This window comes from Aythya fuligula, chromosome 12, assembly GCF_009819795.1.
Source record: "Aythya fuligula isolate bAytFul2 chromosome 12, bAytFul2.pri, whole genome shotgun sequence".
In the NCBI taxonomy this organism is placed as follows: Eukaryota; Metazoa; Chordata; class Aves; order Anseriformes; family Anatidae; genus Aythya; species Aythya fuligula.
Window position 1 is genome coordinate 11,939,833 of NC_045570.1, and position 26,512 is coordinate 11,966,344.

The following is a 26,512-nucleotide window of genomic DNA, read 5'->3' on the forward strand; positions in this document are numbered from 1 at the left end:
GGAATAACAGTGGTATAATGATTCTTTTCAAAGACAACAAAGATTTTACCACTGGGTTCTACTTGAATTAGAAAACTATTTTTTACTGACTATATACTAGATGGTTTGCTGTATTTCTGAATTTATAGGTTTGCTCTATAGCACAAGTTTTCTAAATCATCTTCATTAAAATTGCATTATTTAGTATCAGCTCTAGCGTGGTCTAGCCCCTTGTTCCTCTAGGCACACTGTGAAGTAACTTTTTATTAAGAAGTAGTTGAGGGATGCATTCTTTTACTGCTTTATGTCTAAAATTAAAGCAGTGAAGCATGTAAGGTACTGTAAGAGCAAATGGAAATTGCCCACATAAATACAAAGGGGTTCAGGAATGCTGCATAAGGGCACTTTTCTCCTCAACCAGTTGCCTTAATTGGTTGCCTTTTTCTAGCACATGAAATTTTGCTCCACAGTACCTGCCTCAGGAAGGTGGGTATACTTTAAATTACTGGACCAAGTAACAAGAATTTCAGCATCCTCTTTAACACCTTGCACATACCTAAACCTTTCTGAGGTCTAAGTCTTAGGTTTCTCAAGCCAACCCTGGTTTGCTGATTTTGAACTCTACTCATTTCATCCAAAAAATAGAACTACCTGCCTTCAAGTTGAATTGGTGCATATATTCCAATATATGTACTCAAAGAAAAAAAATAGTAAGTTGTTTTTCTGGAACAAAGGTTTAATATAAGAATGCATTTAGTGATTGCAGTTGTAATACTGAATTACAGGTAAATCCTGTGTAGTCAAAAGCACAAATATTTAATTGAAAAGAAAAAACTGTTTAAAGAGTCTTAAAACAGATTAATTAGATGCCTGGAAAAGCATTGAGAAGTCTTATGTGGAGGAAAAGTACATAAAAAGGCCCAAATCCACAACTGCTACTAGTTTATCACCAAGATCTCATTTGCTTAAAAGTTTAGGATGAAAATTGAAGCCCTTTTTCATCTGCTGAAGCGCAGAAGGATAATGCTTTTATTTTAAGTGAAACAGAGGAAAAAAATGATTTTATTTTTATCTGCTGTGACACACCCACACAGGTTCTTTCTTGGTAGCTACAGCAGTAAACAGTCCTCTATTCCCAGAGCGCATTTTTACTGGCAACAATTACGGGAAAGAGCCACCAGAGAACACCATATGTGGAATTTAAGAAAATACAGCTAATTTGCAAGCTTTAGATAATCACCCTTGAAAACAGTATAAAAGAAAATTGTTATAAAATACACAAAAGAATACATTCAGAGCTTAGAACATACATTCATTAGAGAAAATAACTGCAGCTGTAACAACAAGCTCCTGTCCAAAGACAAGAAGATTCAACGTATTTTAGTGAAACACCAGTACTTTTATTTTTAAGTCAAATCTGAAGAGAAGGGTGCTGTGTGTTTTGCTGTATTTACCTTTAGATGTACTTCTGAACTTCTGGATGTGTCAAACTTCATTTAAATTACAGTTGGTGGATTTGATATGCAACACCTCATACATCAATACTTAAGAAAATGATTTATTCTTTAAGCAAGTAGGTGCATAAATGCTCAAGTCTAGTACTGTTAATTCCCAGGCAGGGGACCATGAAGTCCCTGATGTGCTTTTGAGTTTGAAGTTGTCATACAAATCCACACACAATTAAGAGGATATGCATTCACACTTAAATAATTGCCAAAGAAAATATGGCTTTGTTTCTTATCTTAATCTGTATGGAAAACAATGTCCAATAGTTCCAGGGCTGTCTGAACCATTTTCTTTAGTGCTGTCTTTAAAATTAAGCTTCACGTACACAAGGCAAATATCTGACACTGCTACATCAAATAAAGGTGTGTTTATTTAATTCAATTACAGTGCTTCAATAGGATGCTACTTGTTTTCCACAACAGCAGAGCTTTCCTATACTCCATGCAGCTACAGGTATTATCCATCTCCCTATGAAATTTTACCAGTCTCATTGAAATCTGTCTCATTTGTTCGTTTGGAAATTTTTACCAGTGGTTCCCATGGAATCAGAACTTGGTCAGCAATCTTTAGTTCAGTTGCATTGCAGTGAACTTCCATCAAAACATTTTTCTTCAATGTGTACACACTGGGAAAGCCAGGGAACTTTCACCAAATTTACTTCTAGAGACGTTATTTTCAAGACTAGTCAGTAACAAAGAAGGTTTAGGAACTTCCAGACCATAACACTGATAACAGCTTGGCTATCAAAGAAAGACAGTGATGGTCTCAGTATCAAAATCAACTAGCAGTATAGAAGAGCAGCAGTGCAAGTATCTATTCATTGTTTCTGTAATAGTTTTCAATTGTTTCTGAATTAAAATACACCACAGTAACTGTGATATCATCTCTGTACATTCTTGCAAGGTCTTCAGGCAGTGTCAACATTGCAGCAAGTTTCTCCTGGTCCACCTCGCCGTATTCATTATCTCCAATTGCATGCCTTATTAAATGAGTAGCTATGTTCTGGTCAAGTGAGGCAATGCCTCCGTTTTTCCTCTGAAGTAACAAGTTGTGCATATAACCCAAATTAACTGGTTTCTCAAAAGCCAGTTGTGGTTTCTGCTCATTAAGCTCTGTAAGGTGTCCAGCAACTAGTTTTACAACTTGTTCATTACTGAGCATCTCCCATAGTCCATCTGAAGCAATAATGAGAAACTTATCCTTGCCTCTTAATTTGTGGTATGTGACTTCAGGCTCCGCAGTTAGGTAAGGGGGTGTATGGTAGTTTGGAGGAACATACTGATAAATATTTAAAGCCTCAGCATCACAGCTGTTCTCAAGAACACTGTGTTGCAGTTCTTTACTCCATTTTAATTGCACATCTCCAAAAGCTCTGGAGGGCATGAGAATCCCCAGTAGCCTGTCATTCACAAACAGAGTTTTCTCCTCAGATCTAGGATGTTCTCTCTTTAATCTTCTAATTTCAAACTCATCGAAGGCATTGTGGTCTCGCGTTAGAGGAAGAGTAGACCATGTTCCATCTTCTTCCCGAACCCCTAGAATTGCTCTGCAATCACCAGCATTTGCAACATGTAAGTGAACACCATCAACATGAGCTACACATGCTGTTGCACCAGAAAAAGCTACTTGAAGGGCAAGATTTCTCATCAGCTCATTTTCCTGGGGAGCCTGAACTTCCAATGATATGTCCGAGTCTAACCTTTTGAATGCACTTACCATGGCTTCTTCTAAACTAAATCCTGGCTCAATGTCCAGGTCCAGTAAGTGTTGCCAGTAAACCCGGAGATTCTCAAAGTACTGCGAAGTTATCTCTCGGTACTCCACATCATTTGGATGCTTGTGCAACTGCAGAATAGGCATAACTGGTTTCATGCACTCCACAGCAAGCTCAATCTCCTCCAGTGCTTGCCGAGACATGAGAGAAACCGCTATGTAATGAAGGAGTCTCTCACTTACTGCCTGAGCACACGCAGAACCTGCATGACCATCAAAGACACCGAACATCATGCCTCTGGTCTGCAAGCAAGTGGCTGCACTTCTGCGGTCTTCAATAGGGGTGTTGGATGCCAGCTGGTTACTTTCAAATCTCAACACAGAATTTGTATTTTTAGAATTCAAATCCAGTATTTTATGGGATAATTCACCTGCTCTGAGAATATCATTGATTTGTGATGGAGACAACTGGAAAGAGAATTGTTCTTCTTCAGTGGAGGTGTGTCTGAACGCTTTTTTTAAGGAGAAGACATTGTCTAAGCTGCAGCTTGCAGCAGGGTATAGAAGTCTTTTGGAGAAGACAAGCTTCCATTTTATTTTCTGTCTATTTGGGATGCATATGGAGTACAAACGTCCTTTTCGTTGTAAAACAATGCTGTTTCTTGCTGAGCTTAAGATCCAGGATGATACAGTTCTTGACATCATAGGTCACTCCACAAATTGAACAACTTCCTTCAGTCAAGCAGAACGTCCTTGTAGTCTGGAATATAAGAATTGGAAAGGTGTAAGGTAAATTTCACAAGAACCTTTCCATACAGCAATACAAAGAAAGTCTAGAGCTCACAGAAACATTCAGAACTTTTTTGCAGAAAAGACTTATGGATAGAGGTATCTTAGAAGTGATACAATTTCCATTACTTAATGACAACCTTGGTGAATTTAACTTAGGATATGACTCCTCCTACCAACTAACCCATCAGGAAAGCTTATTTTTATTTACAAGCATGCTTTTTCTTATTATGGCATGATTAGGACATAATTCCAACATTACAAGAAACATACACTGTTCAGTGAAAAGCTTTGTCTAACAGGACAAAGAAGACAAATATCTCAAATGTGTTGGATCTATGCGGCAATTAATGGACAACTTTTAAAACGTCTGCTAAAGTACAGCTCTACTCCAAATTCATTCTAAATCGCAAAATGTTTCTTCTAAACATCAGAGCCAAGAGAGTAAGTACTCAAATCCCACAGAACTGAAAGATGTGGCAGACAGATTAACGTTTTATATAAATTGCCACGAGCTTCACATCTAGAGCAAGCTAGCTTACCTTTCCAATTCTGTTCCAGCTTATAAGCTTGATTCTTTTTTTGTACCTTCCAGGTCTTAACACTGGTAGGATTTCTGCACAGCTGAAGTCAGACTGGACTCCTGGTCAATTAATGTATTTATCACAGCACTGTGCACTTGGACAAAGGGAAAGTTCTGCCACAGCTGCACTGATGACTTTTATAGGTTTGCAGTTAGGCATGTTCATTTGGAGTGCAATTAAATCAAGCAGCTGTGAAGAGCTCTGCTGCCAACAGCACTGAAACCTTGGGCACACCTGAACAGATGAGGTTCTTCAGCTGCCATGGGGGAGGTGCATCATCTCTCTTCCTCCTTTAAATAAGCTATTCAAGCTGGGAGAGGCACACATGTCTAGATGCTTAATTCACAACAGAGCTTTGCCCCAAGGACTTAAAAGCTAACTGTATTGTAGCACCACAAGTACAATTACTCCCAGAAGATTATACTGGCAGCCTGTTTGAACAATGTAGTTTTCTCGGAGCTCTGAACCACTTGCAGGTTGCCTCCAGCACAAGGTACTCCAGGTCCCAGTCCAACGATGCTATCTATGTACTACTGCAGTTCTGGTTTTTGTTTGTTTGTTTTAAGCAGTGCACTCTGTGAAGCAGTGCTAAGGCCATCCAGCCAGTTGCATAAATAAAAACGTTCTAAGAAATCAGCAGAAGCTAAACACAAACGTGAGCTACTGTAATCAGAAAGTCTACTGCTCCAACCCAAGGACACGACTAAAATCCTATGTGGGAAACAAGAGCAAAGCGTACCCCCTGCGCCCCACAACAGCAGAGAGCAGACAGGCTGTTCCACCAAGGATCCCACCACTCTGACACCGGGGACACTGCGAGGACAGGCAAGGACACCGCCTGATCACTGCCATCGGGAGAGCAGATGGCAAAGCCACTGCCAGTTCATGGCTCAGCGCTTGCCTGTGGTTTCCTGGGACAAGGACCTCTCCCACCGCCACCTATTGTGCTGCAGAGAACACAACCAGAAGAAAGCCAGGAGGAACCAGAACAGCAGCAGCACCAGACGAGCCTCATTTGTCAGCCTTGCCCAGGCCGTTCCCCACTGCTGCTTCCCTCCCGTCCCACCCTTCCGAGCCAGGCAGGATCCGAACCCTGACAACTCCCCTGTTCTTGATCAGACCCCCTTACAGGAGCAGCCTGTTAACGTGACTGACCCTGCTCGCAGCGGTGGCTGCACCTCGCTGGGGTTTTCCTTCCCCTCCCCAGCAGATCCCCCCAGCGCCATGCACACACCTCCCTGCCCAGGGCCGGGCAGCACCGACGGGGTCCTGAGCACACTGCTGAACCTGCACCCACAGCCCCAGCGCCCACCCCAACCACCGCCCGCGTTACAAAGCGGTGGCGGCGCTAATTAGGGCGCCGGGCGGTGCTAATTAAGGCGCCAGGCTACAGCCCATGAGGCAGGAGCCGCTCCCACCCTTCTCAAGCGGCGCAGCGCCAGCAGCAGCGCTTCCTCCGGGCCCACCGGAGCCCCCGCGGCTCTATCCGCAGGCGGCCGAAGCGGTGCCTCCGACCCCGTCCCTTACCGGAGGGCTCCGCTCCTGTCCAGTCCCGGCCGCAGCCGCCGCCACGCGCCCCGCAGGTTCCGGGCTCTCCGGCGCCGCTCAAGTGCCGGGCGCTGAGCGACGGCCCCGCCGCCCAACCCGCGCCGCCCCTGCCGGAGCCGCCCCCGCCGGAGCCGCCCCGAGGAACGGCCGCGGCGGGGCGGGGCTGCGGGTTCCTGTCAGGACATGGCGGGGCGGGGCGGGTGGGGGCTGTGTGGGGCTCCCGCCCCGCCGCCATGTTCCCTCAGCGCCGCCTCCGCCAAGCGGTGCCAGCTCTGCTGCTGCTGGCGGGGAGGAGAAACACCCCCCGGGCACGGCCTGACCCGACCCGTGGGGGCCGTGCCGGGTCCCGTCACCTCCTGTCACCTCCCGTCCCCTAAGCCGCCCTCACGTTCGGCAGCGCCGTGCCCTCGGCTGCAGCCTCCGCCCTCCTCCTGCTTTAGATTAATAAACTAAATTCTCCATTAAGAAAGAATCCATTATCCATTTATAAAGAATCCATTAATAAACGTCAACAAAGGTTACTCTTTGCAGGAACTCTCCTTTGTTCTTTTTAAAAGTAAAATGACACATCTTTTGGTGCTGGGGCTGCCAGCTGATAAGGCTCCAAATCACAAAGCCCCTTTGAAAATGGCAGACCCTGTAAGTTAAGAGCAACAACTATTAGAGGTTCAGACACCTGGATCCCCCTTTTTGCCATCTTCTTTCTAGTTTTCAGTGTCTGTCATGGTTAAAATTTCTGTTGAGTCATTTAGTAATGAGACAAGGAATGAGCCCAAAGTGCATGGTGGTTAATAAGTAGTTATTGGTTATTACATACTGGATACCGATAGACCTTGCCTCGACCTGAAGTAGTGATTCTGCAAAAACAGAGGCTCACATGAGGCTTTGATAGGATGATAGTTCATTTTTGATTTTCCTGGCTTCTTGTTTTGAAGCGTTTTTCATTTACATAATGTGTTGCAGGTATCCCACACGAGATAAGTGTGTTCCCACATTATCTGCAGTGGACAGATGTGTGATCATCTTTGTGAGTCTGAATGTTTATTTGTTTCCGTGTTTTTGTTTGTTGTTGTTGTTGTTCTAAATGTAAAAAGTGAAATATAGTTTCATGTCAACTGGAAGACCAAGGCAAGAAAAAAAAAGAAAGGTCACCATAAAGAAAAAAAAAAAAAAAAAAAAGCATTATTCTAGCATATGTGGAAACAATTATCCAAAATGGGTGCACCAGCAGGAGCTCCTTGGCAGTCTTCTGACCTACCAGTTTTTTCAGTTTTTGTACCATTTACAACAGTGATAAAACCTCATCTGGCAGCCTGAGAACCAACTTGACTGCTCTTTCTTCTGCTCAAGGCATGTTTAAATTCTGCTCTTCAGCTGAAAGCTATTACTGCTCACATATTCATGCAGTCATTTCATAAACTCCTGTGCATAAGCTGAAGTGGTTTAGGAAACATGTAAATTAAGGTGAGACAATTAACAATCCTGCAGGTATTGCTTTTGTTCCACATAAGCCAAGTACAAGAAGGAATACTGTATGAAGGCATATAAGGAACTTAAACATTTTCAGTGTCATTACTTGACAGGACTAGATGTTAAGGTCAATTGAGATTCAGATTCTGTTTTGGTGTGTTATGCTGATGAACCAGAGAGATACATTATTAAAGTTAAAAAGTAGAAATGCTACTCTCTGATATGATTTGGGGAAAGAAATTGTATTGCTCAGGCTTGCAGTATTTTTGCCCTCAGGAATATCTAATTACTATGGTGAATTCCTGTGGCAACAGTGGCTTGGTTGCCATAGCACCCTACCTAGCTAATTCACATTAAAAAAATATATATAACTCAAGTTTCTTTAAACAAAATTAAGCTTTCATTTTGACTTCATTGTTTATAGGTGAGCAAAAGGTGACTATCAAATGTCCTGTGCCAGGACAGAGTTCTTATAAGCAAATGAATGCAATTCCAGAAGCATTTTATTAAGGTACATGGTAGGTTAAAATGTAACAAATGCTATATTTAGACTTTTTCAAGGTATAATTTTATCTTTTTACTTGTGTGGGCAGCAACTCTGTTTTCTCTTCGCAAATATATTTTTGTGCTCATTTCCATGCTGCGTGTTTAGGCCTTAATCCAACTCCCATTAAGGGCAAGCCCAGTTTCAGCAGGTTTCAGATAAAGTAAAAGGTTATGTGAGCCTAAAGGGTCAGTCTCAGAAATCCCATTGCATGAAACAGGTTGCAGTCAGGCTATGCAGGCATGTGACATCTTTACTTCTGACCTAAAGTTACCACCACAGGAATTTCTAAGCAGATAAATCATGCCAGGTATTTGAGACAGGAGTACATTGCTTAAGTTAGTTCAGCCAACTTGTATGTTTGTATGAATGGAGAAGTGCAAGACTACAAGAAACACTGAATTTGATGTAATTACTGGATGCTGCTTAGAGCTCTACTCCCAGAACCCACCTGTTGGGTCAGCTTTAGCTATCATGTGAGCTTATGGGAAGTGAGGCTGTCATCAGATCTGACAACATAATAATTTGTTGGGAGGGATGCTGTGATACAAGTTCCTCTGTGGTAATAGGATCATTAAATCAAATGTTGGGAAAGGGGAAAAACGCAGGCTGAAGAGGAGTACTGCTGCTTCTGGCATTGGCCTCAGTTAATTTGGATGAGTGACACCTGAAGCTGTATTCTTAGGCTGTATGTTTCTGGATACGGGGTACAAAGGATGGGAAAGCTAGAGTTTACCTCTTCTCTCATGGTGCATTTTAGCAATTTTTTGGAATTATGTTATCACTGTCTGGATGCCTACTGGAGAATTAGTGTTCTAAGACTTATGGAAGGGGTGATGTATTTTGGTAAGCTCTTCAGGAGACATCAAAATATTAATAAATTATCTTATTTCTGCTTATATTGCATGCCTTCCATTGTATCTAAGGACTTGAAATAGGGTTTGGTTTACTGTTTTGTAATCTTTTATTCCTTAAGATCACTGTATACTTTAAAATGAAATTAATGTTAAGGCGAAAATGACTATTACTATTCATAATCCTAGCTATGTTAAGTTTCTTAGCCAAGCATGATATAATATACTGGATGAAGATGCTGACACAATCACAGAAGCAGTTATATTTGTTCTACTTTATCGTTTCCCAAAACCTTTTAAAGTGACAAAAGTAAATGGTTTTGTGCAGCATTTGCAAAGCAGACGTATTTCAGCAGTCTTAACTTGTAAATATTTGCACCGAAAAAATGATGAAGTATAATGAAAGATACACAATCTTATATACCTGCAGTAGCTCAAGTAAGTTAATGTAAAGCTACCTGAATTAATCAGGGGTAACAGAATATTTGCACAACGAGGATTTTCACACATAGAACTAGAGGCAGATGTCTGCAAAACTGATAAAAAAAAAATGACATCTTGGGAGAGGGTGGGAGGTAGTTTTCAACCAATCTTAAACTTTGCTCAAGGGTTTTGGCACTCAGTGTTCTGCTTTGAAAAGAGCAGCAACCATCTCAACTCTCAGAACATCTAAGTTGTGGAGAGAACTCGAGTTGGCTAGAGCTCAGATAATGTTTCCACAACATACTGTATCACCCTTTCTCTCTGAAAATCCAACGCTGTGTGGAAGAACCAGAAATCTTAGGAAGAAAAAAAGGCTGTTCATATGCATCACTCAGAAATGACATATGAAAGTATACTTGGTATAGCTCTGATAGTTTGGCATAATAAGGCTTTTAGCTGAAGTCAAGAAACAAGCCCAGAATGTATCTAGGAAGTGGAAGTACAGCTGTTCATAGTTTTTAATGTCCTTTTATCAAAGGAGTCTAATTCTGTAACCGGCTAGTGAAACTTAAAGCTTTCTATCTGACTTGCCTTACACTGATACTGCACTACTTGGGTTTTCCTTTGTTCCTATGGAAAATTCCTTTTCCTTCTTCCGCTTGTTTGTTTGGGCAAATAACTCGCTGTGGCTAGTTTGGTACAATATATCTATTTTCCAATTCCAGGAACTACAAACAGACATCTGTTAATTACCACTGCCTTCACAGCAGGTGCTAATATATATGAATTTCCACTAACCCACTGAAATTCATGAAAAGTGTGGGACTCCTGGTGTTTTGTAAACATAGCTTGTTATGGGGACACATGAAGAATGGAATCATATCAATCAATCATATCAACCAAATAAGTGTGGTTTTCCTAGGAGAACAAGTTAAACATCAGATTAATATTTCTAACAAATAATTAATACTTTTCTGGAAAGCAGACTAGTAACAAACACAATTTGAATCCAAAGAGGTAGAAGTCTACTTGAAGTTTTCTTGAAATGAGGAGAAAGGCTCAGTCTAGTACTTGAATTAGAAAACAGCCGTAGATAGACGCCCTTTGGGAACCTGGGAATGCCCATCATGCAAAGAAAGATAGGTCCTGTGAATGACTTGACTCTCTGGACCGGCTGGGAGAATACAGGTAGTCAGAACTTGCCTTTTCATAGACAGCACACCAGTATACCTAACTGGCTTTTTGAAAGGAAACAAATACAAAACAGTTGGATTTGTTACTGCTCACAGCCTTTAAAGATGCCAGCTACTTGCTATATGTGTTTTGTGAATAGTGACAAACATTTCATTTACTGTACATGTATATGCTATTTTGAACTTTCACAAGAGGTAAATTAGCACTTTAGATGGAGAGGTCTCTTACAAGCAAAAAATTATGAATGAGACTGGGAAGAATAAGTTTCCTCAAGGTCTGTTAAAGCAATTGCATTTTCTTCTTAGTTTGGTTGCAAATAAAATCCAGTCTTTGATCTTCTTATGTAATCTAAAATAAATACTGAAATGCTAGGAAAGCAAACAAGCTGCAAGAAATGTCAATGAACAGAGGTAAACACAATGAACAACTGTAGAAAAAATGTCATTCCAACTCTCCAACTTCACTTAACCCCTGCTGTTACAACAGAGACTAAGCAGTGTGCATATACACGAAGTTGCAGTTTAAACTGATGATCCAATTTAAGTTAAAGTGATTGGATTAGTACAAAGGCATATGTATTTGCTGTGACTGGATCTTAACTCCACATATATAATTTTTACCCACATTTACCCACATTTTATTCCACATTTATCATTTACTTACTTACAAACTGGTTGAAGTTAAACTGAAAATCACTCTTATGCTGAAATAAATGTTCAGTTAAGGTTCTGTACCACTCCAAATGTGAGTTTAAATTTCTTGAGGATAAGTTACAAGTGCAGGGAAGTCTCCAGACTTAGTTTGAAGTGCCAACATTTAGAAAACTCACTATATGAATGTGAAGTGAAATGATGGTTTCCATTATTGTGACGTTGTTCACAACCTGCAGTAAGATTTTTTTTTGGCTAAAATTCAAAGGTAATGCAAATAGTATTATACAGAGAACATTAGAAACATAAATATTCTCTGCCTTACAGCCATGCAAATTAGGAATAGTTCTGGTAAAATCAGGTTTCATCAATATACCATTTTTACAATATACCATACTTTACACTCATCATGAAACATCATAATAAATTGCTGCTATATACATCACCTATATCACTGAAGTTGCCTAAATATCCTCCTGTTTGTAAAGGGTAGTAAAAAACTAAGCTGAACCTTAACTGGAACCATTAAAGTCAAAGAGTTAAATGTAGTGGAGTGTGTAGTTTACCAAGCAGACGATATCTCTAGTCTACCAGTGAAACAAAATTGTAACTGACGTAACTGATCTACTATGATTCTTTTGTAAGATCGATCTTTTTATCTGATAACGAGGGTTCAAGGACTGCATATCCTTCAAGCCCGCACAGGGATTTCAACTATAATCACCTATACATTTAAAAATATATATATTTTTTGTCAAAGTTACATTTTCTCTCATGTGTTGTACTTTGACCAAGTAGCCTTAAAAAATTGTTTTAAGCATTTTAAGTGTAAGAAATGGTAAGGAATGGAAACAGGCAGCCACTAGATGGCATTTTTAGTCTAACTTTTACAGGTGTTCAATTTGTCACTGTCCTACAAGTAAGGCCTTGCATTCCTTCAGTCATGAGAACTATGGTCATATTGCAAGTTAAGCCAATCAAATGTCCCTGGAGTAGTTAAATTCAGCTGGTAGCTTTCTTTCAATGGAGCTGGCAATATACAACGGTAGCACACATTCTAGAATTTGAATGTCTGTGATAGAGCAACTTTGCTGAGTAAAGTTTAGAAGGTATGTCAGAGGGTAAAAAGAAAGCAGAAAAAATGATGTTCCTGATAATCCTTGAAAAGTAGTGGTGCATAGCAGTTATTCAGCCCAATGAATAGCCTTTAAGGGGTACATGTGTGCTAGAGTCACTGACTAGAATACAGCTAGGAGCATTTAGACAGTAGAAGCATTTGGACTGTACACTTAGTCACGTGGTCTGAATTTTTGGATAGACCTGTGTGGTGCCAGAAGTTGGACTAATAGCGGTTTGTACTGTCATAGTTACTATCCTCTGAGGGTCTCACAGCACATTATAAATCTTAGTACACAGTCTCTGGATTTCATTTTTCTCATCTCATAGATAGTAAAATAATATCAGTAAAAGGAATAAAAGAGTTCTTGCTGTAAAGCTCTCATACTAGCCATATTTCAACCAATATATTAACAAGTTAAGAATTTGTATATAAAATACCAATTAATATGGTCCCTTGCACTGCAGAACATAGTTACTAGGGAAACTTTGCTAAATTAAAATGAATTATCAGTCAAACATTTGGTCTTACCTCTTAAAAAACATTGTGGACTAGTAATCTTTAGTCTTTGGTGGGGGATAATTTTATAATTTTTGCTTCCTTTTGCTTTAAGGAAGAAATTATTACAAAAGCTTCTGTATTATCAATGCGCCTTGTTTCACTGTAGTAAAAAAAAGATAGTTTATAATCTAACAACTGAGAAAAGCTATAAAGTTTCTAAATCAAAGTGTAGTAAACATCTCCCAGAAACTGAATACCTTGTAGGATTCACCATTTAAAGCTCTTTACTATAGCTAAGCTTTTACAATAACCTTGTGAGCTAAATATTACCCTTCTGCTGTTCACAAGTAAACCACCCTTAAAGAAGCTTAAGTACTATGTTCAAGGTCACAGCATGGACACATTCTGTAGATAAGTAAGCTTCTTTTGTTGGACCCCAGTGGTTGTAATTGGGAAAAGATGAATCAAGGTTTGGTACACAAACCCCATTAACACTTTTTGAAAAGCCTTATATGCTTAAAATTAAAAAAAAAAATAAATATTTATCTGCAACCTACTCTGTTAAAGCGTGTAGAAATGCAGCAGTACTTTGATAGTTTAAGTCATATGAAGTAAGTGATACCGCTTAAATTTCAATTAAGAGGCTTTTAATTTAGCCCTCATAGAACAGGGATATCAAATCTGTAAGGTTGTTCTGGAATTCTGCAAGACCTTTTAAATTTTAAAAGGTGTTTCATGTAGTAACTAACTATAAAAGGGAAATAAGATTCAAAATTCATAGTAACAAAAATCCAACTCTGACAGTAGGCAAAAAAGTCATTAAAGATGTAGTAAATGTCAAGAATTCTTAGCCAAAAGAATAAACAGCAATAGAAAGCATTAGTCCCAGAAGATGGGAAGAATTGTGGCACAGACTAATTTTTTTTTTTTTTAATTGATAGACTTTCTAGAACTTTGAAAAAAGTCTGAAACTTGAGGGATGACTGCTATCTGTGTTCATATTATTCTACTATTGCATGGTCAAGGTTCCTGTGAAACCTGGAGGTGAGCAATCAGATCATCCCTCACTCTGAAACACGTGCATCAGGTGAAGGTATTGGTGTTTCTCTGCTAAAGGAAGCCTGAGGAAAAAACAACATTGCAATATGTAGGAAAATACAGACCTGTTCAAAATAGATGAGGAGATGCATATTTAAGTGTCATTTATTTAAATGGACAAATGAAGATACATAGATTTTTTGCAATACCAGTTTGCATTACTAGCAAAGCTACATTCATATAGTTAAAAACATTTCATTATGTTTCTTCTCTATTATTTCTTCTAGTATAGTCTGTGTAAGAGTCTCAAATACAAAACAGTGCTGAGTTAACCCTCACAACATCCCTGTGAGGTAGGTCAGTCATACAGTGTAACTCTTGTTTTACATATGAAGAAACAAAGGAACAGAATATTTTAGGTTGGCATACCAGAAAAGCTGTAAAGAGTTTCATCTAGAATTCTGGCCTTCAATTCCTCATACTGTGCTTCACACATAGTATCTTTCTCCCTTTTCAGAAAACAAAAAAATAGGCCATAGTAGGTGTTCTCCTCACTAACCCCCTTGCTTTCCTTTAAGGTATACAGCTTTGAACATTTTTTTCATTTAAGATGATAACTGATAATCAACAAATCGTGTCTGAAGTATACAGTTTTAATGAAACATTTGAAGCCCATAATTAAATAACTGAAAATAGAGTGAGGATAGTTATAGATAACCTCACTATTTACCACTAGACAAAGTAGTCTGAATAATTTCATCACTACGCTGCAGTAGCAGCAATACTAAAGCACGACTTGTCTAAAGCCACTATTTTGAAGAGGTAAAAGTATTCATGACCGATGAAGCCTCACATTTGCAGGGAATATCCCTGAAGAGGGCCATAGCTAGGGGATGATTTGTGCAGCAATGTACATTCAGTGCAGTCAAGGTCTACCCACATTAGTTCTTAAGTAAAATAAACAATCTACATTCTGTAGGGCAGACACCGAAGGTCATATTGCAAAGCAAATCACCTGAGGTAGAATTTGAACAATTGAGATAGCCAGAAGTTGCATACCTGAATTTCTACAGATGTTTTCAACAGAACTAACGAGGCCACTAATTATGTATTCTGTATGGGCTAAAAGAATTGATGTCTAACAATAGTGTGCAATAATATGGCCTGTTTTTAAACTCAGCATTTGCATCTTAGAACAGTAACTTGAAAATGTACACATTTTCAGGTAGTGGTGTTCCCATCAGCGCCTACTTGAGGTGAATAAAGAACAACTTCTGTACTACTTTTGCACTTTGTCAGGCAGCTAAAATACAGTGAAAATCTTTCAATGAGAGCTCAAACTATGAAAAATTTAAGTCCAGTTAATACAAATTTCTTGACTGTTGTTTCATCTTGCATTAAATCAAACAATCCAATGTGTGCATCAGCACTAATAGATCAACAGTTTCTTCTATTGATTTTTAGTTTCGAGTCCTGGACAGCATTCCCAATTACTTCACTACCCCTTACACCAAAAAGAGTTCCAGTTAAAAAGATGAAAGATTAAGTTAAAGAGTGAGATTTTAAATATTTAAATCAACTACAAAATCAGAAAGTTGTTGCCCCCCTCCAAGTATGGGGTGTTCAGGGAAATGGCTATCTTGCACACTTCAGGAGTGATCTAAAAAAAAAAACAGATTGTCTTTCATGTGGAAGCTCTTGGATATTTCAGGGCCATTGTCAGTTTTCTTCAGGCATTGAAGGAAGCTCGAACTACTCTCCCCTTCAGTGGCTGAGGGGGGCGAAAATTATTCACCATTTGAATCCTCTGGTCTTCCTCACTGGTGAAGAGGAGTGTGCGGAATTTCTCCAGCTGTAAATTCATGTGAGATAATTTAAAGCTTAAGAAGGCAATTGATATTAATGTTCTTGAAAAAGGACCAAACGAGAGCATTCATTGAGGTCTATTGATAGAATAGGTTCAAGCAAATATCCTAGGTAGTATTAATAGAAAAAATACAAGCCCCGATTATTGGACAGGATTATTATTCACAGGCTAATGCTATTTTCAATTGGCCCTGCTGCAAAGCAAAACAGCCATTGCCTGTGTATCCAGTGTAAAATCTTAAAAGATCTGGGAGAGTATTAGAAGTTTACCTGTTTCTCAGAAATACTGATGGGTTCTTTCAGCACTATCCACGTTACACTTTCATTAAGCGGTGGTGTTGTCAAAGATCCAAGGTATGTCCAATAATCTAGACGCAAAGGCAGGAGACATTTGGGGTTGAAGCTTCTAAATTGAGCTTTTGTCCCCTGGAAGACAATTGATATTTGATATTTCTTTTACTTTTAAGTGCAAATTAGGAAGTCTTTATGAAACAAACAAAACAGTAGAGCAATACTAAAGAATGGAGAGCAGGAGAAGAGTCTGTAATAGTTTGGCTGCCTCATAACTACTGTTACCTAAAAGGTAGCATAAAGAAAGAATCAGGAAAAATATTACATACTATTGCATATCAACTGTGACCTCTGGTGTTGGCTGATTGGACTTGGCATTTTTACCCCATGGCCTTTACCAAAGTTCATCTCTTAGTGACAAACATCTAAAAATAGTTCAGGAAGTATATTCTTGCTGCATGGCCTCTACCAAAGTTCAGAGCTGCTGATAAAAGGTCCAAAAATATAGACAAAATATACTTCCTATGTTAATGTTCAGTGAAATACAGAAAATATCATGAAGAATTTCCTTGTCTTGTTACTGGCTATTTTCTACACTATCCATCTGCTTCAGTAAAAAATGTCAACCTTGGAAAAACTTGTTCTAAAACAATCATTGCCTGCTGCGACAAGTATCAGCTTTAAAAGACAAGCATCTAAGTCTAAAAGTAGAGCAAGCTCGATCAACGGAAAGACCAGTAGAAGGAGGTGCTGTGCCTAAGGTAGCAATTGCCTTGACTGCCACACTGCAGGGCAAGATTTTTTTCAGCCTGCAGTTCTATTCACAAGTATCTGAGAGGTATGGAGTCACTCACAAAGCACTGCCCAGAAGTCTCTAAAGCTGCTCATAAGGAACAGACTGAGCAGCTTATCCCTGGTGACAAACCCGGAGACCTATCACTGCAACTGAGGAATGACACTTACCTGTATGTTCAGGGAATCTCTTATTGAAATCTAAATATCACTTCATGTATCTACAACCTACATACGACTGTTGAATTGCTTTCCCAACCCCCCATCTTTCACAAGCATATACAAAGGAACAAGAAAAATGCCAACTCAAGTATTAGGTAGTGCTTTTTAATATTAGAACTTAGGCATCTTACAGAGTGCATTAAGCCCATACAAATCTAAAAAGAACAATATTTGTGGTAGTCTAATTAGTCTTCCTTCAGCAAGCTTCAAAGATCTTGGACACATCTGATAAAAGATAACCTTCACATACTACTGACAATGAACTAGCTTAGGACCCCATGAAAGTTATCCCCTCAGAGCTTTGCAGCAGAAATAATGTGGACAATCAGCTTCAACTTGTTCAAGCTGGACTTGATGATTCATTTTGCTGAGCCTGAAGGGTCACAGAGCTTTTGTTTTAGGTAGCTCAGGAAAAGCAAAACGTCTGAATGACCAGTGAGGTCAGCATAGCCTAGGGAGGCACCTGCTAACAGTAGGCAAATATACTGAAGTATGGAGGGTCAGAGAACAGAGGGATTGGACAGGAAGAATAAAACTGCATTGGTACTCTAATGAAAGGATTTGTGGTGGTTGATTTTGCGTTTTTCGTTGTCTCAAAGATATGTAACCTTTTTTCCCCAGAGGATGTCCCAGAAATAAGAAAAACATGTTAAACTTACTTTAAATTTTACCATGTACAAAGCATCAGTGAGCCTGTTCATATTGGTGTGTTCTTTTCCAATCTAAAATAGTAATGGAATAGACAGGTTAAGTAAGAATGACTATAATTATGCTTTGAATAGGTAGCATAGCTTTCTTATCTCAATCTCAGCATTCCTACTAAGGAAGGTTTAACAGCAATTTGCTATGAGTTACTGCTTCCAGTAAGTCATCTGTTTTCCCTGAGCACCTCTTAAATACATAGCATGGTTCTCAAACATTTGACAGCATAATGCTTTTCATCATGTAAACATGCTATTTTTGTAATTCTTACCTCCAAGAAAACACCAACGACTGCCAAGCCATCTGGAGCTGCTGCTGCTTCTCCAAATGTTGCATATTTTCTGGCATTCCAGTGAACTAAGTGGAGCTTTAAAGGCAGCAACAAAGAAGAATTAAACAAATCAGTTTTAGAAGCTGTCAACATAGGTGGAACATAGATTGACTCATACTTAACAGGCAGTAATGCTTGCTCATAATGGAGTATAGACTCCAAAGACATCTTTGGGAATATGAGCAAGTTCAGTCTTCTGGATCTGGACATAAGCATGGACAGACACTAAATTAAATCTCTATTATCCTTAATTAGAAGCAACTCAGGCATTAACAGATGATTCTGTGGCCTAACTTTGCTGATATGGGCCTTTATCCCGTGAAACACTGTGCCTCATTGCTCACTGGGGGACTCCAGGATGTTACCCTGCTGCAGGATTTGCAAGAGACTGTTGTGGAAATGCCTGAGCCTTGTCCCTGCTTTGCAGAAAATGCTCAGGAGCCTCAAAATGAAGCCATTTCTAAGCTTCATAGGTGGCAGCAGCAGCAGCATCTCATAGGTTGTGATCCTCTGCTGTAGTCTAGTTTGTCCATGCAGGTAGCAGAGCTAGATGCTGCTTCTCAGCATCATATTGGCCAGTACATCCTTCCCGTCTGCACCAGTGAAAGGATGGACTTGATCACATACAGCATGCTAAACCACATAGAGGGCTTTTAGAGGTGCAAGTAGTGCTGTGTGAGCAAAACAGCTGAGCTGTGGAGCCAACTGTGCGCTGTTGACCATGGGCAGAGAATCTTGGAGAAAGGGCTGCACTGCACGGAGGTGTGCTCTCCAAATACAGGGCAATTAACAGATGAACAATAGATCAGAAACTCATGTAAAAAATAAAATTCTCATTAAAGCCCATATGACTTAGTCACATAGAATCATTAGAATCCTAAGGAACATACAGATACCACTACAGATGTTTGCCAACAGCATTTGCATGAATTAATCTCATCCATAAAAACAGTTACCTCACATGGAAAAGGTTTGCCATCAATTGTATGCTCTGATCCCTGGCTGTGCTTTGCCCCCCAGTGGAAGTGGAACTGCTTTAGCCGAAAGGGATTTTCAAAGGGACCACCGCTGATCACTAGGTAGAAGGAAATAAGAGTAAAGCATTCTCACTTTTTGGCTCCCTGATAATAAAACCTAACAGCTGTTGGCTGTTATTTTCTAATCCTGTACATTTCAGTTTGCAGTATAAAAATGACACCACATGCAGATAGTTAAGGGTTAGATTTGTTACTGGAAAACACCCAAACTCATGTAAAAAATAAATTTGTAGAGTATCAAGTAGCTACTTATGCAGGATTCTCTAACATTTTTTCTTCTGGAAAGAAAACATTTAACATATGAAAGTTTAATAGGTTTGTTATGGCTAGGCCTTTCCTGTTTAACACAAAACCTAAGTTGAACACGTAAAATATTTTTGACAACACTACTTGGGATTCTGTGCAAAAGGTAAATACCTTGAGCATCAGGTAGAGAAATCAGCTAAGTATTTCCTCTATAAGAATTCTTTCCAGTGGAGGATCTCTATGTTCTGCTTCCTTTAAATACCTGATCCCATAAAACAGGTAATGTAATAGCTTGTACTTTAGACAACACCATTCAGAATCTCAAATCACCTCATAAAGATGGGAAAGGGATACAGAGAAACTTTATACGTCATTTAGAAATAACACTTAAGAACAGATGAATGTTTAAGACTAACTACAGAAGATAATCTAACAACCATATCTGTAGTTCTCTTGTATGTTTATATGGCACTAAACCAATTACGTTTTACTCAGCAGACATAAAATCCTGATCAAAGTCTTGCAATAAGTGCAATTGAAGTGCATCTAGAAATCATAAGGCACTTACTCTCAGTGCAATCTGTAACATTTTTATTCCAAAACTTAAAGTTGTAGCATTGTGCATGCCCTCACAGGTACATAGCTCTAGCCTTCATGCAGGACACTGGCCTTGCCAAAATATTCTTAGTATTAATTAATATTAAGTATTTTCTAGTACGCTTTGCTGAACTTAAGAGAATGCATCACCTGTCCCAATATTTTAAGAAATCTAGCTATGATGGATTAGTCAGAACTCTGTTGTATCATTTATGCAAAGCTGTGAGTCACTAGATCTATTTCAACACAACTCAAACCCTCAAAACCGTGTTTATGCTCCTAGCAATCTTGTTCCTTCTAAGCGTTATTGAAACATCACACATGCATAGCATAGAAAGTGCAGGTGCCTTCATTCCTGCATGAGCTCTGAGTTTCTCTGCAGAGTGATGCATAATGGTCCTAAACTTGTAGAACTGAATGAAGTGCACTGTTGCATTGATAGAGTTCAGCTTTGAATTGCATGAAACTTATTAGCAAGCTAAGGTAATATTTCCAGGTACAATTTACAAGTTACTTTCAGGATTACATGCTTATTGGATTTCTATGCAATAAGTTTTAGAAGATGAACTTCAACATTTAGAAATACCTGAAAACCTGACCAATAATTTGGGCAGTTATTTAGTTTTATCTGAGATGCAGAAATTAAGAATCAAGTAGCAGGAATTTAAACCCCCAGGCCCTATTTCAAATGGTTACCAAGATAGACAAACCACTTCAGAGAAAGTAACTGGTTTTGAGTACCTAGGATATCCTATTTAACTGAGATCGATGAACACAACCAAATGGAAGATGAAATCAATTGTCAGGCTTAAAATCATTCAGAGTATTCTTAAATGCACTCTTCTCCATTTATCAGCTACTTCATCTCTATTTTGATGCTGTATTTACCACCATCCTTCCTTCCTCACCTCTCTCTCTCTCTCTCCCCCCCCCCCCCCCCCACTGTAAAAGCAAGATCTACCATAGAAGTAGAATTAATAGAAGTAATCATATAAAGCATTTAAGTTTTCTGCCAAGTAATTGCATATAGTGCAACATCCACCAGTTCCTACCAATTCAGAATGAGCTCAAGACTTTATCATTTCTGAAGAAGCTGTACTGCCATAAGGAAAGAATAAAATGCAAGATAGCAGTGACTGGTCAATATAAAAATAGGTCTAGTGCGCTACAGTTATGATGACTATTCTGTATGACCTGGTCTCTGATAATCCTCTTCCCTTCTCTGCCCCTGTGGATGCAAAACTGGGGGGGTGGGCCAGCCAAAGCTAGTACCTCTGATTTAGGTGATCAGACAAGCAGGGCATTGAGAAGTGTTCATGCCTACTCCGCATACTGGCTTTCCAGAAAACTGACAATCCCCATTGAAAAGGAACCACTACAAGCAGGGTTCTGAGTTTCTTCATAAAAGTGCTTCTCCTAATGCAGAAACTATTCAGCTGCGTGATATGAAATATTGCTTGAGAGACTGAAGTGAAGGCAAGAAACGTAAGGCTCAGGTTTATTCGTACACAAAATTCAAAGGGCGCTGGTTGCATACCTTGTTCTGAACTGAATTTATACGTTGCATAAAATACACTATCCAAGATATACTTAATTGTTTCCCTAAGACACAAGATGTTATGCTAAGGTAGTTGGCCATGTTGTAGCCTCACCTGTCTTGTCATCAGTGTCTTCAAACTCAACCATAACTGAGTGGCCATTGTTGGAGATGTTGAGAGACGTGCAGGATTCATAGGAGACAGTAAGCGGCATCAGATTCGGGTCATAGACTGCTTTTGCAGAAACTATATCAATAGGTGACTGACGGTTCCCTCGGGCAATAGGATAAGATCTGTGCCACTCGGAAGGCCCTTCAAAACCAAAGAAAGGAGAGCACCATTATTTTCTTTCTGCAATGCACAAAATTGTTACAGAATTTCATGAGGCTTGATGTAAGGCTCACTTAGCACGAGTGACTTGAACACTTGCCATCTGACAAGTTCATTTTATATTCCAAGCTTGGTGTTTTTATTAGCACAGTGCAACTAGATGAGGGACTGAAGTATCATGTACAAAACAAACTGGGGAAGCCACAGTGCATCAATAGACTGCTGCATCTCCATTTACTTGTGCCACTAGTTTTCTGCGAAGTTGGTAGTTATATCTTAAAGGTATCTGAAGTCCTTCCAAGGACTAGATGTGCAGGTATAAGCACACTTATATGCGCACACACTCCCTCAAAGAAACAGCAGTTAGTTCTTCCTAGGAAATATAATGTAAAAGCTACGCTCATTCAAATGAGATGCAGATGACTCAATCTCTTAGCTACTGACTATGCAGTTATTTTTAAAACCATTTTAGGGCTGCAGTAAACCTTTGAAGCAGCTTCATTCCTCACTCATGCCCATTATTGTATCTTTCTGTCCTGAAAGAAATACTTCTCAGTGCAATAATTAACATTTCTAGACTTCCTGAAGCCAGTACAGTAGGGTTAAAGACCTACTTAATAACATTGCTCTCTACTGGCAGATCTGGAACACTCATGCCATTTGAGATAACAAAGCCTTACGTATCAGAATTCCTTATCTTACCACTTATTTTTCTACTTTGGTAGTACAAGAAGCAATTCAATTCTTCTACTGTTCATGGTCAGAAATCTAAACAGTAGCAATTTCACTTTAAGGTTCCTAAGTAGCACATTTTTAGTGGTAGCATTCTCACAGTTTTACATGGTATTACTATTATTTTTAAAGCACATTATCCTCTTATCTTTAGCATTTTCTGACGATTTAATCTTACAAAATAGTGTATTTTCTTGGTCTGGCTGTAAAGCAGATTTGGGGTTTAAATGCTGTTACACAAGATTAAGCAGTATCATTTGTCTCTTCCAAGCTTTGTGTTAGCATACATAACTCTATGAGTATTACCTAGATGTGCAAACAATACCATCTAGCAGCAATAACCAGCTTCACTTATCATTCAGGTGAAGCTGCTTTTGTAGTGACAGCACCTGTTAAATAACTGCTGTCAAAAGAGGAAGAGACAGGCTCCTGAAGGTTATGCAAAAGGCTGTTTTATTGGACAAGATCTGTCATTCATCCATCGTTCTCTGCAAAGGGTACAGGTGGTAGAAAACATTGTTGTAGGGATCCTTCAGTAGTTTCACACATCCTCTCACTGACACAGTCTCGGAGGTGGGAAGTGAAGGAAGATGGCTAAATTAAAGACTGTCAAATCAGAAAGCACGATTTGTTCAGTAAGAGGTCTCTGATACTGATCTGTACAATTTATTGATGTTCCAGAAATATATAACATATACCTCTTTTTATTCATTTCTTTGGAAGTCAAGATATCACATTTCAGCAGCTGCACAGGACCAGAAGAACTATTACTGCTCTAATAAATCTGCTTTACTTAAAAGAATTGTTTTTGGAGAGACAAATAGTTCATTTTCATAGCAGCTTTTTGGAAAGGGACCCATCTGTAATATATGCAGCCTGAGCAAAAAAAAAAAAACACTCAGTACTGAGTCTCTTAATTTAGGAGCAATTATTACAACAACAAAAGGCATCAGGTATAAGTTGATGCATCTTTTGGCAACACTTTCTGTGTGCTCTTTATCAATAAAGTAATTAATTAGCTGCTGTATCTACTTGATTCTTACAGACATAGAAATGCAGGCAGCTCTGCAGGGCTCAGGCAACAGTTCTAGAAAGAAAATGAACGGGGGAAGACAGAGAGATGCAGCATGGAAACGCTATAACCTACCGTCATCCTGCCCATATCCCCAACTGTGGTGGCCAGTCATTATAGGGCAGCTGCACCCTGCTTTGCTCTCAGCTCTTTGATCGGAGCATTGCTGCTTACCTGCCTTTATAATGGCTCACCGTGGGATAGGGTCAGCCCCTTAAAGATACAGAGCAACCAAAGCAGCTCTTGCAGGACGGGGAAAGCATCCGACTTCCTGCTGCTCTGAAGTTTGCTGCTGCTGCTGCTGCTGCTGCTGCTGGGCTCTACCCTGCCCTGCCCTGCTCACTCTGTTTGCTAACACAGCATAGGAAAAGGGAAGCTTAAAATTTAAGTAACTGGAGTCTCAGGACCTATAGAGGAAACAAGATTGTCCAGGTGACAACTAGCTAAATTTTTGCACGTGAAAATCAAATTTAGGGAAAAGTAGTAGTATTTTCTTATTCTGCACAGGGAAGCAATAGCCACAACCTGCTCTGAGCACCAGGGCACAGCAACGTGCAGACTGTAATGGGAACTGCCCGTCTCTCTTGTGTGTTCTGCACGGAGAAACACCTGGTTACTGCCTCTCGTTTCTCATTCTCTCTAGCTGCAAGAAAGACTGATATTACCAGCTGGTTTGTAACTAAAACTTAAGAAGCAGTGCTTAGATGAGATGGAGAGCAATCTCTTCTTAGAAAATAAAAGTGATTTGTGCTACCTTTAAACAAGGTAGGATCACACCAATTAGAGATAAATCACCAATATGATTTTTTTTCTTGTTAACTCCAAGGAAACTTTTTGAAAGGCAAAAATAAAAGCAGACTTACATTAGGGAACAGAACATGGCAGACTCTAGAAATAGGAGCCTGTCTGTGAAGCTTCAGTGATGTCCTATAAACCAGTTGTTGCCTGCATCCAGCTAAACCCATGGAGAAGCTAAAATGAGATACCAAATCTGCATTTCTGCATTTTCAAAGCTCTTAGGACATCTTTGTGGCAAGAAACATGTCTCCCTGGCAGTAATTTTATTAGATCTAAGGGAACACCATCTGTAAATGCTACGTTTTGTAAAACATATTGATTTTCTTAAAGGCGGTAGCATGCAGAGATAAAGATCCTTCTATTGTGCAATCAAGCAAATGGAAGAAAAAAATCAATGAAAGCATTTTAAGTAACTTTTCTATTGTTGTACAGCCTTGTAAGAATTCGTTTCCCTTTTCAGGACCTTTCCACGAGAGTCAGCTTTAAAACCTTTGAGATTTATTGATTCAAGCTAAATCACTCAACAAGGGATGTAACCTGCTGTAAAGGTGTCCACAGAGCAGTTTTACAATGGCTTACTCAGATCCACTTCTCAATTTACTTCTGTCTAGCGTGATCTGCTGAGGTTGCTGAGCAGACCTGACACTCACACCAGGCCCTGATCCTGCTGGTGAGTCCGTGTGCCTAAATCCACACACGCAGGTCCTGCTGCAGTGGCACTGGGTTAAAACACTGCAGCTCTGTAGGACAGGTTGGCTGTAAGGAGGTGGGGGTGCTTCCCCTTATTCTGGTGTGGCTCTGTGGTGTGTCTGTAGGCAAACATGGTGACCAGACATGGGCAGGGTCAGTCAGATGCAAATAGTCTGGAAAGCTGTCCTAGATGGTGGGAAAAAATGAAGAAACAAACAAAAAAACAACTTTCCAATGAAAGGAAATGGAAGATGAATTTTGCATCTTAACAAAGCACAGAAGTTTGGGGAAAATTGCATCCAAGACAGAGAATGCCCAGTTGACTGTTTTCAAGAGAAGCTTAAAAACTGCGGCTCAGACCTTGCTCTCAGGGCACTGTGCCAATGAAGTGGCCAAATGTCTACATGTGTTTGATACTGTTCAACACTTCCCCTTTATCTCCTTACATTCAAAACCACATAGATGGTTAAATATGTGTATTTCAAAGGGGGAATGACAAGAATAGCATATTCTTCCTGGCAGCGTGACAGGAAGTGGACTCCACATAATGGAAATTTTAATAGTTGGATTTAAGAAGGGTGTAAAAGAGGATTGACAGTGCCTGAAAGATAAAACCTTCCTGAATAAAAATTTACCTATGAATTATAACAATATCAAATACATAGTTATTTATATACACAGTATTTAATATCCTCCCCCATTGATTTTTCTTTTTGAGGCAAAAATTAGGTTCTACTTAAAGCTAGAGCAACACTGCTGCATAGACAGATACCAGATCATTCTGTAATCCTGATGTCTGTTGACATTGGCTATCTCCAATGAGAGCAACACACATTTGAACATCTTGCTGTGTGCCTACTCTATTTAATACATATGAATGTGTCAGATGTGCCGTTGGCTATTAACAAAATAAGCCAGAAATACAATCAGTTTGGACACAAGCTGCTAACCCTAGAGCCTTTGGAGTACAGAAGACAGGAGCAGACGAAGTGTTAAAACATTAATCACCCCCAGGCTTGCCTACACCTCAGGTTCTTGAGGGTATCTAGTTTATCCAGACAGCTCATCTCTCTTCTTACATTGCCATTACTAATGCTGCCAGTTTCCAAATCGGAGTTATACTATGGTGATATCTGTTCTGTATGTGAGAATTAAAGTCATTTGTAATGAATCCAAAAACTGCACAAAAATACTTTAAATGTAACTATAAACTGGAGCGGGTAGTGCAACATCAAAAATCAAAAAACAGACTAATTCCAGATTTTTTTCACTTTTTAGTACTTTATTAAAAAAAAAAAGTGATTGCCTACAGTTTTTGATTTTTTGATTGATAACATCTACATTACATTTCAAATTTT

General features: G+C 39.4%; 2 protein-coding genes across 5 annotated transcripts; both read right to left on the reverse strand.

Annotated features, from left to right (window-relative positions):
* Window positions 1-1,837: 1,837 nt before the first annotated feature.
* Window positions 1,838-6,194, reverse strand: PDP2 (pyruvate dehyrogenase phosphatase catalytic subunit 2). 3 transcript variants are annotated; one of them, XM_032195728.1, is made up of 2 exons: window positions 6,099-6,194; window positions 1,838-3,958 (listed from the first exon to the last, which is right to left on the reverse strand). In XM_032195728.1, exon 2 carries the CDS (start codon window positions 3,901-3,903, stop codon window positions 2,299-2,301), a length of 1,605 nt encoding a protein of 534 aa, XP_032051619.1. In that variant the 5' UTR covers window positions 3,904-3,958; window positions 6,099-6,194; the 3' UTR covers window positions 1,838-2,298. The 3 variants fall into 3 exon arrangements, with proteins under 3 accessions (XP_032051619.1, XP_032051621.1, XP_032051620.1); XM_032195730.1 differs by lacking the exon at window positions 6,099-6,194 and adding an exon at window positions 5,311-5,336; XM_032195729.1 differs by lacking the exon at window positions 6,099-6,194 and adding an exon at window positions 4,530-4,563.
* Window positions 6,195-14,059: 7,865 nt separating this feature from the next.
* On the reverse strand, window positions 14,060-24,578 carry CA7 (carbonic anhydrase 7). Of its 2 annotated transcripts, none has more exons than XM_032195835.1 (7): window positions 24,530-24,578; window positions 21,647-21,844; window positions 19,071-19,189; window positions 18,055-18,150; window positions 17,741-17,803; window positions 16,047-16,202; window positions 14,060-15,762 (listed from the first exon to the last, which is right to left on the reverse strand). In XM_032195835.1, the coding sequence occupies exons 2-7, from the start codon at window positions 21,744-21,746 to the stop codon at window positions 15,640-15,642; spliced, it is 657 nt and encodes a 218-aa protein (XP_032051726.1). In that variant the 5' UTR covers window positions 21,747-21,844; window positions 24,530-24,578; the 3' UTR covers window positions 14,060-15,639. The 2 variants fall into 2 exon arrangements, with proteins under 2 accessions (XP_032051726.1, XP_032051725.1); XM_032195834.1 differs by lacking the exon at window positions 24,530-24,578 and adding an exon at window positions 23,742-23,803.
* Window positions 24,579-26,512: the final 1,934 nt, after the last annotated feature.